At 47.4% G+C, this 16,530-nt stretch overlaps 1 protein-coding gene across 4 annotated transcripts in view; it reads right to left on the bottom strand.

Moving 5' to 3' along the window:
* DNM1L (dynamin 1 like) overlaps positions 1-14,544 on the bottom strand; it is a 610,546-nt gene extending 596,002 nt beyond the window's left edge. The window contains exon 1 of one of the 4 annotated variants that reach the window (XM_085652405.1): positions 14,298-14,544. In XM_085652405.1, coding sequence (XP_085508531.1) covers positions 14,298-14,399 — 102 coding nt within the window. In that variant the 5' untranslated portion in view covers positions 14,400-14,544. The remainder of the gene's footprint in view (positions 1-14,297) is intronic. The other 3 variants (XM_085652403.1, XM_085652402.1, XM_085652404.1) reach the window with 3 other exon arrangements.
* Between the last annotated feature and the right edge of the window lie 1,986 nt (positions 14,545-16,530).

Raw genomic sequence — 16,530 nt, 5'->3', positions numbered from 1 at the left:
ACATGGAGAAAGCTGGCGGCCTAGACTACTCTCAATCTGGGTTTAGGCCGAAACACAGTACAGAGTCCACCCTCCTGTCTGTCACTGACGATCTGCATATGTTTCAGGACAAAGGCTACTCGGTAATTTTGGTGTTATTAGACCTTTCAGCCGCGTTCGACACCGTGTCACATAACATCCTCATTGACCGGTTGTCGAACGTAGGGGTCAAGAACAAGGCCCTTGCTTGGCTAAGGAGTTTTCTTACGGATCGGACCCAGACTGTCACCATGGGTGAATACAGATCAACTGAGGTAGAGATTACGAAAGGGGTGCCACAGGGCTCCTGTTTGAGCCCAACACTCTTTAACATCTACGTGGCACCCCTGGCAAGAGTGATGCGCAAATTTGGTTTCATCCCCGTGTCATATGCGGATGACACGCAGCTCCTCTTTCCCTTTCAAAATCTCACCACAGAAATAAGAAACTCCTTCTCCGATGGCATGAAAGCCGTCGCACAGTGGATGTCCACCAACTTCCTACAGTGCAATGTCAACAAGACGGAAGTAATGCTGTTTGGAGATGCCAAATTACTGTGGACTCCTGACTGGTGGCCATCTGATCTTGGCACTGTTCCGGAGCCCAAACAGATTGTCAAAAATCTGGGGATACGCCTTGATCACGACCTTTCCCTCAAACAGCACAGTAACATGGTAGCTGGCTCATGCTTCCTCACCATCAGCATGATGCGCAGAATATTTCCACTGCTACCGGATTCCTTCAGAAAAACTTTGGTGCAAGCCCTTATATTGAGTCGTATTGACTACTGTAACGGACTGCTCCTTTCTGCTAATGAAGGAGTTCTGGATAGGCTCCAGGTGGTCCAGAATACGGCAGCTCGCCTTGTCCTAAATGCTCCCCCCAGAACAGAATCAAAACCTCTATTACAGAAACTACACTGGTTGAGCATTCGACAAAGAGCCAAGTTTAAGATATGTTGCATTATCCATAAATGCTTAAACGGAAATGGCCCTACATACCTGGAGCAGAAATTTATCCCCTACACTCCCTCCAGATCGTTGAGATCTAGTGAGAATTTTCTGTTGGCAGTACCTCGTGCAAAAAAAACCAGACATGGAGGGAAAGCGTTATCTGTTGCAGGGCCCACACTGTGGAACAAACTGCCTCTGGCCCTCAGGCTCTGCACAGACCATTTAAAATTCAGGAAGCAACTGAAAACTCTGCTGTTTACTGATAAAATCTAGACCCTGCCCCTCATCTGCATATTTATTTAGACTCTATTTGGTATCACAGCGCAGAGATACTCCGGTTGGAGTCGATTCCAGCGCTATAGAAACCCATAAATAAATAAATAAATAAATAAATAGGTCGATTGTTAGGTCACGCCCACTACCTAGACACTGTTTAAGTGTGGAGAGACAGGCGTTCACCACTTCCCTAGGCACGTCCCACTCCAGGCTAGTCCAGGTACATCTTGGCACCGCCGCTCGGGACACAGGAAACTGCATGTCATCACGCAGCGCCACCTCACCTGAGCATGAGTAGGTTGATTGCTGGGTCACGCCCACTACCTAGACACTATTTAAACTCCTCTTTCCCAGTGCTAAACCATCGCCGGGGCGGATGGACGTATAATCTACAGGTGATTCCGTGGAGAGCGCACCTTGACGAAGTAAGTGTGTGAGTGTATGAAGAAAGAAGGCCTCTCCAGGACATCTTCCTGAGATGGCCCACAGTGTTTTCTGCTAGCATGCCTCTGATTAGTCACTCTCTTGTATTCCCTAGAGTTTGACTACAGGGGCTCTCCTCATTCCAACTCCCATGGGGCAAGAAGGTTGAAAGAGCAGGGTAAGACCATAGATAATGTCTTATTTTGCTATTTTTGTCAGAATGAACACAGATGTCTGACACTGTATAGTTCACCTTATAGCCACACACTACAGTTTTACGTATGCGTATGGCTCATGATTGTTTTGACCGAGTTTATGTTTTTTGTAAAATCTACACATTTTCATTATTGTGTGTTTTCTCTCTTCACAGGTTAATGTACCCTCTTAGTGTTGAGCGACCATAGGTCGCCACACGCAGTGGATGGTCGTTGATCAGACTAGGAGCCCTCCCTTTTTAGGTCTCGCCTGAGACAGCGCTTTAGCGCTGCTCTGGCGAGACTTATAGTAAGCGAGTTTTCGAAGTGCAAACGAGTGCTTTCAGGCCTCCAAATACAGTGCATGAGCGCCGGGCGCGCGCACCATTTGGAGGCCTGAAAGCACTCGTTTGCTTTCACTTTCGTGGGCCGCACGGAGATCGCGATTGCGATCAGTTTCACACAGCGCGCTCACCATTTGGCAGCCTGCGTGTACATTTCGCTGGCGCTTTGATGTTCTCAGTGAGCCGGGCGGCCACGGCGAACATCAAAGCGCCCGCGAAATGTACACGCCATTTGCCACCCCATACCCATAGTTTTGACTCATTCAGGCATTTCCATCCATCACTGTTTTGCTTTCCTGCTAATGGAAATATGTCATATATGCGTGGTTACTAATGTGCTGATCTTTATATTTATTGCACTTTTTTAAATAAAACATGCCCAGAATATTTTTTTCTTGCCGAGAGAACTATGAGGCTGTAAAATGCAAACAATAAAGTTAATTTCGATTGGATTATATGGTGCACTTTTAACACACTCCATGGCTAGGTTAATCGCGTCTGTCCTCTTGAAAGATCTGTCCAGCGGGTTAGAGCAGGGTCTGCCTAGCAGTCATTACAGAAGGGAGTGAATCATTGACAGAACAGGAGGCCACTCCAGAGAGTGCTGCAATGTGAACAGAACCCGCCCTCACTCGGGCGCTTGACTACAAAATAAAAGATTGGGAAATGTATGTTAATTCGAGAGTGCGTCGATGTCCAGCTGCTTTCCTCAGCGCAGGATGAAAGTGAGCCATATTTAATTTGCGGTCTCTCAGTGTTTCGATTTACGATCAGCTAAATAGACTCCTTCTTTGTTTGATTTACCGAGAGTTGCACGGGCCCTCCTCACAGCTTCTGCTCCCTAAGCCCTGTAGTGCAGTACACTGCCGGATAATGAAGCAAGTGAGAAGGTCCAAAATTAGCGGCCCTTTGCTCATTGGAGGTTTTTTTGACTTAGAAGCAAGTCTAAGAGCATCTAGAGAAACAAGCATTTGCAATGTTCAGCTGTCTGCGGTTCATTGTTGTCTATGATTTGAAGTACATAAAAACATGAGACAATTAGTACTTGCGTGTATATTAATTTTAAAGGTGTCTTCACGCACAATGCACGTGGTCTAGGCAGCTACAGTTACTTGATGTTTCGTAGTGACCTTTGTTGCCTTAAGAACTTTAGCGTCCTGCTGTCATTAATTTGCATCCCACAGATGCTGCAGACAAATAGATTCCAATCTTTCTCGGTCGGCTTGTTTACGCTTAATTAGCCTGGCCTGGTTTCCTTTCTAAAGTGTCGGAAAATTCACAGCAACGCACACTTCATCAGACCTTTATTCACAAAACATACGTAGGTCTATTACATTATTTTAACCCCATTACAAAAGCAACGTGCAAGGTATTTTCTAAATATTTGTAGCGTATTTTTACAATTTTGTTTGCTAATATTTAACGCTACTAATTTTGGTTGTGTGTAGTTGCAAACATGTGGCTACAGTTGTTCTGTTCGCACGCATCTCCTGCCGATAATTAACGGAATTTTTTATTCTTTTGTTTGTTGCGTGTGATTAATTTAGCACAAAACAAGTCCATCTGAGCGCGTTATTTACTTTTTTAAATGTACCCTTATCGTACATTTTGTGGCCAGGGTTTTTATTAGGAGGCTGCTTTCTAAATACAATTTTGGGTGTTAGCCTGCCTAAAAAACAAAATAGAAACTGTATTATTGGGGAGGGCACGTTTAAATGTAAACAATGAGAAATTCAGCACTTGCGGTTAACTAAATTTCAAAAGCAACTTCTTTCTTAATGTACGTGTACTTAGCCAGCTGCAGTTCCTTGTTTTTTTGGGCTTAGCTACAGCCGCTTTTACAGTGCTGGTTACAGCTGCTTTTATACAGCTTAATTTGTGACAGGATACGTGCCGGGGCTCTTATTAGGTGGCAGATTTTAAAGGAATTTTTTTGTGTTAGCCTGCCTAAGAAACATCCTAGAAACTGTACAATTCTGGAGGGCATGTTCCTTAAAGGCAAAAAAATGAGACACTCAGCACTCGTGTTTATTTTACTGTAAGAGGCAACTTCACTTACAATGCACCTATGTCCAGCCAGCTGCAGTTCCTTGTTGTTTGTGGCTTAGCTACAACCGCATTCACAGTGCTGGTTACAGCCGCTTTCCAACAGCTTAATTTGTGATGAAAGAGGTGCTGGGGCTCTTATTAGGCGGCACAGCCGCATTCACAGTGTTGTTACAGCCACTTTTCCACAGCCTAATTTGTGATGAAAGAGGTGCCGGGTCTCTTATTAGGCAGCACTTTTTCTATTTAAACAAGCATTTGCAATGCAATAGGTCTCGCATTTACAAAAGTTTAAGCTATTGGCATTGTTCATGACAATGCCTTTTTTATCTATTTTATAAAACAAACACATAAATAAATGCCATTATTTAAAATGCCAATAGCTAGTGTTGCATTATTATTAGCAATGCCAACTGCTCACACTTTTATAATGCGAGACCTATTGCATTGCAAATGCTTGTTCTATTTGGTCCTGATGAATGCCACGTACCTTTTTGGACAACTGGCAGAAACATGTCGACCTTTAACACAGCGGCGATAGGATAATTAAGGTCCCTATTCACCACACTTACGTTTTTATTTCCATCTAGTCACCACATTAGAATAAAAAGTTGTCAGGTGCACTATTATGGCTTTTTAAACTCACATTACCCTCTGGGCCCCCACTTAGTTTAGAAGTGCATCCCTATCTTTAGGTGCATGCCCGCCCTCCACCAAACGCGTTTTTTGGAGGGCGAGGACTGGCAGATGATGAAGCATGACACCAGGTGGTGTGTGATGCCAGTCCGTCACTTTTTGTAATGTGCCCACTTTAGCATTTTACACTTCACATATACTCGGTCATACCCAAAGACAAAATACACATGAAAACTTGTTGCCCTTGACCCCAAACAGTATGTCCCGGGCATCGGGCTATAGAAATTCCACATCCCTGATAAGTGAATATACTACATCTACAGAAAACTGACCAACGTGACTATTTTAATAACACGTTATTCCAAATGTTTCAAAGACCATCCTGTGGTTATTTAGACAATTATCTATGTAAATAGTCTTGAGTTATGGAAGGGGCAGCTTAATGTTGGATTACGCATTTCTTCAGTACAAAAATAAATGTTTCCGAAAGAAGAATTTAGAGTACGCTGGCATTTACTAAATCGGCTAGGTTATCATTCATGATAATGATACATTCATTTGTGGGATTAAGTCCGACAGTGGATGAACACTAACATACCAGCGATTAAGACAGATAAAATTGTTTCCTTGTGTAAGGTGTTGTTTCCTAGTAAAATTTGTGGTCTATAGTTTGCCCTGGATTCAAATTTCAAACTTCTGACTTGATAATGTGACCGGTCACCTTCACTTTACATTCACCACGAAAACATAAAACAATCAATCTTCCATAAGCGTTAAGGATAGGAGAATAGGGTAGGATGGAGTCTAGAGCAGTTTAATATTTAGGATTAAGTAAGGTAGTTATGTGAAAGCTGATGACATACAAAATATTATGCATGGTTGGGGTGGTATGTGTGCAGCTGTTGTTGCCACACATGCAGATCGCTTTTACTGCCTGACAAACGAAACAGTTCACATTATCAGTTTAGAGAGCACACTCGGTTCTATGTCAGTTTCCCAATATGGTTCATTTGTTACTAGCTACAATAACTAATGTGATTCACCAATAAACGCGCAGCCTGTCCAACTCAGGCCAATACGTTAAAACTGTAATGCGAATTTGAATCACAAATATTTCCTCAAGGATATCAATTGCTGGATGCAAAACCTAAAGAATCAAAGTATTAATTAACTGCTTTCGGGTTAAAATGTTCAAAACGTTTACTTGGAGACTCGGCATACGAATTTGTTTGCCCTGTAGAGTCACTTGAGCAATACAAACACGAAGCAATGTTCATAGCATTAAAGCAGACGGGGCCTCTTATTACACGAAACTGGCAAGACCAAACGAAAACGAGCAATGGCAAAAAGTATAGCTCTGGATTTTTGTTAGCACAAGCAGTTAGGTGACTGTGGGCTTGATCCAGAACTAGGCGGACGGGTTACTCCATCACAACGGTGACGGAAATTCCGTCTGCCGAAATATAAATCCCATTATTTCCTATGGAATTTATATTTCGGCGGACGGGTTATCCTTCATCTGACGGCCAGTGCTAAAATCAGGCTTTGTGTTACCCAAGCTGCCATAGTAAGAAAATCACATAAACATGCAACAACGTGAGATCTACAACAATAAGGACGCTGGGAGTCGGTTCCCTTGTTAAGCTGCACCTTAAATAAACATAATTATCTATTTAATAGCACCTTTCTCTCGAACTCGGCCGTTAAAATTGATGTGCTGCGCAGTACTGTGACAGAGAAATGAAACATATGAATTCAATTTCTGTCTCACTTTATTTACACTTATTTAAATCCCTTCACAGCATTTCGTTTCACTATACCACGTGTACACTTTCAATGGTTAAGTTGTGACAATAGTCCTGTTGAATTTGTGTCCCACATGATCGTGTGATTTGTTTTCTACCATTATTTCTGAGCAACCTATTGCACATCCCTTGTCCAAACGAAAACATAACTTTTCTAGCCCTTTTATTCATCAGAACTGCACTTTGTAACTCCCAGCAAACCATATGATCTTAAGGTACAACGCTCTGACGACCTCTTAACCTTATCGGTAATTAAGAAAAACTAAAATAAAGTCGGACCATTATCCCTTTCCTATGTGTTGGCAATTCAGGGTTCTGGGGACATATACACAATGCTCATGTGTGGAAGCAGGGCAATCTACGATCCTCTCGATGGCCTTGAGGTGTCAATCAACACATGCCCCTCAGATACACAGCGGTTCCAACAGATAAGCACTGATTTGCAAAACATAAATTATTACACCACAATTACAATTGTCTTGCATATGTCACAAATACAATACAATGCAAGCACCCATCCAAAAGGCAGGAACTGTCGAAAGAGGAAACGGTGAGCCAGTTTGCCACTTATGTGTCTCTTTCATACTCTTCTCGAAGCATAACTGGAACACATTGCTTTCTACTGTTGTTAAATCACCGTTATATAAAATAACAAAAAGTAAGTTGTACGTAATTTTGAAATTACGGCATCACTGGAACTAACACATAGTTTGTTTTGGTTATCCATTAAAACTACAGATTTTAAAGGAGTATGCGATTGGTGCTTACGTCTAAATATCACCCCTTGGCCTCACCAGCAGTAACTAATAAATATCTAATAATCCCAGTCTTTGGTCCCAATAGTCATTTTTTGCAAAGAAAATTAGACATATTTATATAGTAAAGCTGGCCTCACTAAAGTAGCTCATTTTCCTTCAGTGTTGGCGTGTTCGAAACCCGTCTCATATACATTTCGACTTGCTCTTTGCTTTAAAAGGTTCCCATGAGGGCCCGATTCACAAATCTTTTTTCCACGAGTAGGCGAGACACGATTGGAAAGTCAAGAAAGCTTCATAAGTCACAAGTTAACAGAAAATCTTGGTATAATAGGTTATTTATGTTTTCTCACAATCAGCATGAGCCATTTACCTGGACAAAGCCAGGAACCCCTCATTACCTCTACGTCCCTCGTCCTCGACCCAGTCATCACTAATGAGGTATTCCACAAGACAGGAAACAAAACAGGAAACGCTTTTGTAGGCTCCACCCACCCTCCCGTCAGGGGCTATAAGAAACCAGCCAACCAAAAGCACATCCTGTTTTGTTTCCTGTCAGTGGACCTGACGGGGACGCTGGGGTAGGTGCCGGGCACTTACCTGCTTCTAGTTGCTGTTGTCCTGTGGTGTCCTCCTCTGCTGGGCTTTGGGGGCGCTGCTGGACCTCCGTGGGACTTCGTTGAATCGGGATGCGGGGCTTCCTGGATTCTCCAGGTTCCTGGTTGCTGGTCCTGCTGGGCTGTGCTGGCTTCCTGGGTGCCTGTTTCGCTGGTCACGTGAGTTTCTCCTTGCCTTTGCGGCATGGTGGTGGGTTTGGAGCTCCCGGGTTTGTGGGGCCGGGCGCTCCGTCTGCTTCCTTCCCTGCCTTCTGTGTGTGGCGCCCGGGGTGGGGTCCGGGCGCTCCATTCTCCGCTGCTATTCTGGAGCACTCGGGTTGGGGTGCAGAGTGCTCCGATTTTCTGTTGCGGTGCTGGCGCTGGCTCCGGACTGCGCCCGGGTTGGCTCCGGTGGCGCTGCTTCTCCTGGTCCTGGGAGCACTCGGGTTGGGGAACCGAGTGCTCCTTTGTTGTCAGTCGCTGTCGACGGCGCCTGGGTGGGCTCCGGTTGCGCTGCTCGTCTCCGGCCACGGAGCGCTCGGGTTGGGGGCCGAGTGCTCCTTCCTTTTCAGGCGATGTGGTCAGCGCCCGGGTGGGCTCCGGTTGCGCAGTTGCAGTTCGTGGGTTTCTACCTTCGGCGGCCGCGCGCTGCCTTGTTTTCTGGTTCCGTTTTTTGGCCACGCCCCCTTTTGCCTCGGTTTCACTCTCTGCCGGGTTGTTGGGGGCGGAGTTTTTCTCGGTTCCTTTTCTTGAAAAGGAGGCTGGTTGTCTGCTGGGCTGCTTTTCATTCTCAGTCTACGCTGCTCCGTGTGATCTTACTGTTGCTCTTCTGAATTACTTGTCTGCTGCTTTGATGGGGAAGCATCATAAGAAGAGGAGGCATGTGTCTCCTGTGTCTTCTTCCTCTTCTCCTCTGGACAGTGCGGATCCTGTTCCCCCTGGGAAGCGTCCTAAGCTGGATGATGACCATTTAAAACGTCTTATTTTGGAGACCTTGTCTGACCTGCAGTCCTCCAAAAAGTCTGCTGGGGGTCGTTCTGGTGGGAACGCGGTCCTTTATTCTGACATTTCCTCTTCGGGATCCTCTGATGATGCTTCCTTGGATGCGGTGGATCTAAAGGGAAAGTATATCTCCAGGGAACTGTTGCCAGACTTACTTTCTCATGTGCGTGTGAACATGGGGTTCCCGGATGACGCTGTGGCCAGTACTTCTTCGGATGCTGTTCTACCGCAATTTAGGAAGCCGGTTTCGTCTTCGCTTCCTGTGCATCCGTTTGTGATGGATGTACTCTTGAATGAGTGGAAGGACCCTGATCATATTATGTTGCCGCGCTTCATGTCAAAGCTTTACCCGTTGCAGGGCATGGAGGATTCTTTTCCTGAGTCTGTGCAGGTGGACTCCATTGTCGCTAGTTTGGTTGGCCGTCCTTCCATGGCTGATGATAACATTCTTCGGGATGGGGTGGATAAGAAGATTGACTCTGCTTTGCGTAAATCCTATGCTGGTTCTCACCTTGCCATACGTTCCGGTATCTACGGTGCTTATGTGGCTCAATCACTCCTGACTGACTTTAAGACTTTGTTTTCAACTATGCAGGAGGGTGGCTGCTGTCCTGATTTGCTGGAATCTATGGAGCGTCAGACTGAATTCCTTTCGGATATTGCTTTTGATTCTGTACGTGCTTCTGCTCTGTCTTGTGGTTCCTCTATCGCTGCCCGTAGGAATCTGCTGTTGAAGGGTTGGAATACTGATGCCGCACAGAGGTCCATGGCCTTACGTTTACCTTTTACTGGCCCTCGTCTCTTTGGGGATGCCTTGGAGGACAAACTGCATAAAGTGTTTAAAGAACGTAAACATTCCCTTTCCTTCCGGAGGCAACCTTCCCGTAAAGATTTTTCCTCTTCGCAGGCCAAGTCTTTTCGTCAACCTTCCCGGTTTCAGCAATCCTCCTTTAAAGGTTCTCGTGGAGCCGGTCGTGGTTTCCCTCGGAAGTTCCAGAAGAAGCCTCCTCGAGATGCTGGTCCTGGACCGCAGCGTTCCTGACTATGCCCCTCCGTTCGTGGATCCCACTGGAGTGACGCCCGTGGTTGGTGGGAGATTGAGGTTGTTCCTTCCAGCCTGGCGTCTGTCGACCTCGGATCAGTGGGTGCTGGATGTCCTGGACCGGGGGTATCGGATCGAGTTCCTGTCCCCTCCGCCTCCCTCGGGTGTAGTGCGGACTCCGACTCCCTTGTGCCGCTTCCGTCGCCAATCCTTGAGGGACGGTGTTCAGGCCCTGTTTTTCAAGAACGCTATTGTTCCCGTCCCCAGATTGGAGTGGGGTCTGGGGACCTATTCGATTGTTTTCCTGGTGCCGAAAGTCACGGGGGGATTCCGGCTTGTCATCAATCTCCGGAGTCTGAACCTATTTGTGAAGAAGATCCCGTTCAAGATGGAGACCTTGCAACGAGTGGTCCCGCTGATTCAGGCCGGATGGGTGTTTACTACTCTGGATCTCCAGGACGCCTACCTTCATGTACCGGTGGCCCGGGAGGATCAGATGTTCCTGCGTTTCTGCCTGGAGGGTCGTCATTGGCAGTTCTGTGTCCTTCCGTTTGGTCTCCGGTCCGCTCCCCGAGTGTTCACCAAGGTGGTTGCTCCTTTGGTGGCCCTGCTTCACCTCCGGGGGGTGTCTGTGTTCCCCTACCTGGACGATTGGCTGCTCCAGGCTCCCTCCCCAGAGGTCATGTCTCAGCACCTTTCATTGACCATCCTTACGCTAGAAAGTCATGGTTTTCTAGTGAACTTTCCAAAGTGCCAGCTTCTTCCTGCCACTCGACGGACTTTCATTGGGGCCATCTTCGACTCCGTCCTGGGCAAGGTGTTCCTGCCGGATTCTCGGATTCAACGTCTTCAGTCCCTGTTGCGGATCTTGTTGTCCCAGGCTGCGGCCCCCCTTCTTCAGTGGCTCGAGGTTCAGGGTCATATGGCCGCTACTGTCTTCACGGTGCCCTGGGCCAGGGTTCATCTGCGGCCTCTGCTGTGGCATGTTCAGCGTTGGGTGCCGTTTCCAGTTCGGGACTATGCTCTGTCTGTGCCTGTGTCCTTGGGGGTGGTGTCGGATCTCCAGTGGTGGCTGGATTCCGCGAATCTCTCGAAGGGGATGTGGATTCACCTGCCGCCCCCTTTGGTGTTGACGACGGATGCCAGTGCGGCCGGTTGGGGGGCCACGTTGGGGCAGTGGTCTGTTCAGGCTCGCTGGCTCCGGATGGAATCCCGTCGCTCGTCCAATTGGAGGGAACTGTCGGCTGTGGCCAGGGCTCTTCGTTTCTTCCATTCCCGTCTGCTGGGGTGCAATGTCCTGGTGAGGTCAGACAACACCGTGACTGTGGCTTACATCAACCACCAGGGCAGTACTCGCAGCCCTTCCTTGAATTTGGTGGCTTGTGCAATTGCGGGTTGGGCGGAGCGTCATCTTCTGGCTCTCTCGGCTCAGCATATCCGGGGGGTGGACAATGTGGTGGCGGACGCATTGAGTCGCAGGTTTCCATCTTCCCTCTCCCTGTGTCTCTCCCCCGGGGTGTTCCGGTTGATCTGTCGGAGGTTCGGGACTCCCCTGCTGGACTTGTTTGCATCCCGGGCGAATGCTCAACTCCCCCTGTTTTGTTCTCGGTCCCCGGAGTCGGGTGCTTGGGGGGTGGAGGCGTTGTCTCTTCGGTGGCCCCCTTGGTTGCTGTACGCCTTCCCCCCCTTCCCCCTGATTCCTGCCTTTTTGCTGAAGGTCCAGCGGTTGGGTGCCCAGGTGGTAGCGGTCTTACCTCACTGGCCGCGGAGGTCCTGGTTCCCTTTGTTGTTGAGCCTGGCGGTGGGCCCTCCTTGGATTCTGCCACGTTATCCGTCTCCCCTGAGGTCCCCCTCCCCTTCTCTCCTGGTCCCTCTCACCTTGGCGGTTTGGAGGTTGAACGGCTGTCGCTTGGAGTCCGGGGTTTGCCTGATCACCTCATCACTGTGATGCAAGGTTCTCGTAGGGGTTCCACTTTGTCCTCCTACTCTAAACATTGGGCTTCTTTCTCCTCTTGGTGTGCGGGGCTTGGTCTCTCTCCTGTCTCTTGTCCTATCACTTCCGTTCTGCAGTTTTTCTTGGAGGGTTTTCAGAAGAAATATGCCTTGTCTACTCTGAGGGGCCAGTGGGCTGCTCTTCGGGCTTTCCGGGATCCGGCTTCTCTTCCTCCTGAGGATGGTTTGTTGGTTTCCCGTTTGTTCCGGAGTTTCTCTCTGTCATCTCCTTCTTCTCGCTCTCCGGTTCCTCCTTGGGATCTCTCTTTGGTCTTGGGTGCTCTGCAGTCTGCTCCTTTTGAGCCATTGGAGTCGGTGGACCTTAAGTTTCTCTCTTTTAAAGTGGCGTTTTTGGTTGCTGTGACTTCTGCCAGACGGTTGGGGGAACTCACTGCTTTACGTTGTTCTCCTCCCTTTTTGCGTTTCTTGGATGACGCGGTGGTCCTTTCTTTGGATCCTGGTTTTGTTCCCAAGATTCGTTCTAAGTTTCATTGCTCTCAGGAGTTGATTCTTCCTTCTTTCTGTCCTTCTCCTTCTTCCCCTGCTGAGTTGTTGCTTCACTCTTTGGATGTGCGGCGTGCTTTGTCCCTTTATGTTGCACGGTCTGCGGGGTTCCGTTCCTCGGACTCTCTTTTTGTGACTTTTGGTTTGGCTGGTCAGGGTAAAGCTGCGTCTCGGCTTACTCTTGGTCGCTGGATTAAGTCTGTTATTTCTTTGGCTTATCAGGGATCTGGTTTGCCTTGTCCTTCTGGTGTTCAGGCCCGTTCCACTAGGGGTGTTTCTGCTTCCTGGGCTGCTTTTCATGGGGTTTCCCTTGATGAAATCTGTCGGGCTGGGACGTGGGCCTCTGAGTCTACTTTTGTGAGGCACTATCGTTTGAATTGTGCTCTGTCTGACCGACCCAATTTCGGTAGTGGTGTGTTGCGTGCTGTGGAGGTTGTTCCGCCTCCCTGATTCTGTGTTTTTTCATTAAACTATTTTTGCTGCACGCCTCTTTGTGTTCGGTCTCTGTTTTCTGTGTGGTTTGCCAAAGGCCTGTTGTTGGGGGTGCTTTGGTATGCCTCATTAGTGATGACTGGGTCGAGGACGAGGGACGTAGAGGTAATGCTATGATTACTTACCGGTAATCCCCATTACTCTTAGTCCTACTCGTCCTCGACCCAGTCATACTTCCCGCCCGCCCTCCCTTTCCAGGCCTTTGTTGCTTGGTATGTCAGGATGTGCTTTTGGTTGGCTGGTTTCTTATAGCCCCTGACGGGAGGGTGGGTGGAGCCTACAAAAGCGTTTCCTGTTTTGTTTCCTGTCTTGTGGAATACCTCATTAGTGATGACTGGGTCGAGGACGAGTAGGACTAAGAGTAATGGGGATTACCGGTAAGTAATCATAGCAATATCAAAAGCTTCTTCTCCACATCAGCTGCCACTTCTTTTCCTCGGCAGCTTGGCCAGTGCCCCATAATCTCAATGGCACGCCCTCGAGTCGAGTTGCATTGCCTTTAACAGCCCCCCAGCAGCAGCATTTTACTAGGCACCATCCGCAGCGGTTGCTTCACTGACTAAGAGCATGGAACACTGCTCGACACAGCCACTTACAAACAGCTCCTTCGGGACGCATGTGATGCACTGTCGACCTGCCTATATTAAAACTGCAATTAAAATAATGCCAGCTAGATCTGTAACGGGATACTAGTGTGTACCGGTTTTAGATGGCACTGGTCAACATTCACCCCTATTATTTTTTCTACTACCCAAGCAATGGCCAGAATCCACAAACTCATTTCCCACTAATGGGCTGAGTATAAACTACGTGCAATAAAAATAACTGGATCTGCCACAAGCAATGCTTCGTATTCATTGTTTATTTATTGTTTACTACATTGATCGTTCATGTTGTGTTTTACAATTCTCAACACCTCGACTCCTCTCACCCGCTCCCTCCCTCCGAGTTCTCTTGCCTCCACGGTGCCCTTAAAAACATCCTCTGCTTCGTTCCCTCAACATCCCCTCGCTTCCTGGTCGCTGTGCAGGTCCCTTGCTTCGTGCCCTTGGCAGCTGCAACCCTTGCAGCTCACGCACCACCTCAATTATTACCCTCGGGAGCACGAGCAGATATGGATGGGCATGACCTCCCAAAATGAAAGAGGAAGCTGTGTCTCTTTGAGCAGTGTGTCCATACCAGGCCACCATCACCCACCCACGGGGCCGCGCGCGCTTACCTGGGTCCCCACCACCACGATCTGTGGCAGCTGGATGACATCAGCCCCCACTGTGTTGAAGACATCCTGCAGTTTGTTGATGACGGGAATCAGCGCCTCCATGACTGCAGCAGGAATGAATGGGGGCTAATAGCGGCGCTGCTCTCCAGCACTCTACCTCCACCGGCTTCTTCTGCCAGAAGCAACCATTGACCCGGCCCAGGAGACAGTGCGCCGTTGCGGCGCAGCGAAGCCCGACGGGAAATGTAGTACAACCGGGCTGCGTGACCGGCTATACTCCCTTGAGCGGAGGAGGAGCGAGGAATGCGGTTTCACGGGAAGTGTAGTTCCGAATGACAGGCATATAACAACGAATGTCCTGGAAGTGTCAGATTCAGTTTTGATGAAGCACGCGAGTGATAACTCGGCTCGGTAATGTGCCAATAGTGGAGGCCATGCTTAAGGGCGATAGAATGTTAGAAACCGCACATAGCCATTTGAAATCAGGGTGAAAGTTCATTACCATGTCACTGTGATTGAGAAAAATCTGACGCGGATTGTTTCATATGTGTAGCATGTTTATATTTGCTAAATTCGTGTCTGTGACATTACTGCTAAATATTACCGTGATAAAACTGTCGAAAGACGTGACTTACTAACATTTTGTAGGTCTGGCCTAAACATTTAAAGGAATCATCATATTTGTCAGCCCACTCGCATTTGTAAATTAAAATACACACACAAGTCTCTGGGTGAACCATCTTCATCCATTGGTCAGTTTAACTGTCATTCTCATTTTGTTTCTGCTGCTGAGATTACCTAGCAAAGGGAAGCGGTTCTTAAATCTGAGTCCATGATATCTTCCAAGGGTGTCCACGACCGTTTAGAAAATTAAATTATAGGTTGGAAAGTTGATGATGTAGACTTCCAGAATTAATGGTAATTCAAGTTAAACGCTCAGAGGAAACAAAATGCACATATTCCGCAACGATTTCTTGTAATGTATGTTTAAATAATTTATTCCATGTTTATTCATCAGTATTTCTTTTTCTTGTATATCGAGCCAACTCACTGGCGTAAAGGCCAGGGACTTTTTCAAGGCTCAAAATCCTGTTTTTGCAGGAAAATCTTTATTTCGGGATGTTACCCATTATGCAACATCTAGTATGTCTGACTTTATAGAATAAGGAGCTTTTTCTCTGTTCGTCCAGCTTTCCATCTTGCCCTTTATGTTCTTTATATGTGAAACCATTGTCACTATTTCATCTCCCAGATCTGCTTTCAGTGCATTAAAAGATTCTAAAAGAACATTTTCACCGCTTCAGACCTCCAGGAGTTTTCCATAACCCCCCTGCCTAGCACACTACTTTGTGTGTTTCTTGGATCCAAAGTAGTTCTCTTTTACTCTTTTTTTACTCCCCATATCAGGGCTTTATCAGCATAACAATGCTCTGCCATATTCCTCCACTTGTCAAAATTCGAAAAAGGATCTTCCGTCAAACTGTGCAGTATCACCAGCCCACAGGAAATGCTCACATGGGTGCTGTGAGCAGGGTAGGGCTCCTGTAGGTTGTTGCGATGGGAGTCTCCGCTTCCAATGTTAGAGGCTCTCAACCACCAGCCATGGGAGTAGAGTTCCCCCTTCTGCTTCACACAGCCAGGCCACGATAGCTCATAACCGTCATCCCAGTTACACAGCACAGTCCTCTGCTTGCACACAACCACGGTTCCTATTCAACCACTTACCTATCTGTGCAACTCTTGTGCCCCCATCTCTTACCTGGGTTCATCAACTGCCGAGCGCAACCACCAGTTCCTCTCAATCTTGTTGTGTCACACCTCTATATTTAGTGCGGAGTAGGCCACAGGGAGCTCTCACTGGTTCTGACTCCTGAAGATCTCCCTTACACCTCCGGCTCCATAGCAGCAGTGCCATAGCTGCTTACACGTATCACAGCCGAAGAACATGAGCTGCTCAGGCCATCTTGGCCTTTCATCTGGCTCGCTCCCTTAATAATCCTCCTATTGACTGAAAACTGGAGAGTATATCTTTTACATCTCTTTTTTGTAATAACCCCCCACACTGTGCCTACTCCAAATTACATGCAACCCTTACATTTGCTTTTTCAATAAATATGCCAATACACGTTATGTTGTGGTCGATGTTGGCTGCAGTTTTGATTTGCCTGACATAACGTTAGCTCTCGTAATACAAAGCCCTGGTCATAACTTTATGACCCTGGCCATAAATCAT

This window comes from Triturus cristatus, chromosome 4_1 (genome assembly GCF_964204655.1).
Source record: "Triturus cristatus chromosome 4_1, aTriCri1.1, whole genome shotgun sequence".
Taxonomy (NCBI): domain Eukaryota; kingdom Metazoa; phylum Chordata; class Amphibia; order Caudata; family Salamandridae; genus Triturus; species Triturus cristatus.
The sequence above is the reverse complement of the archived record's forward strand: the minus strand, read 5'-3'. Positions and strand labels throughout refer to the sequence as shown.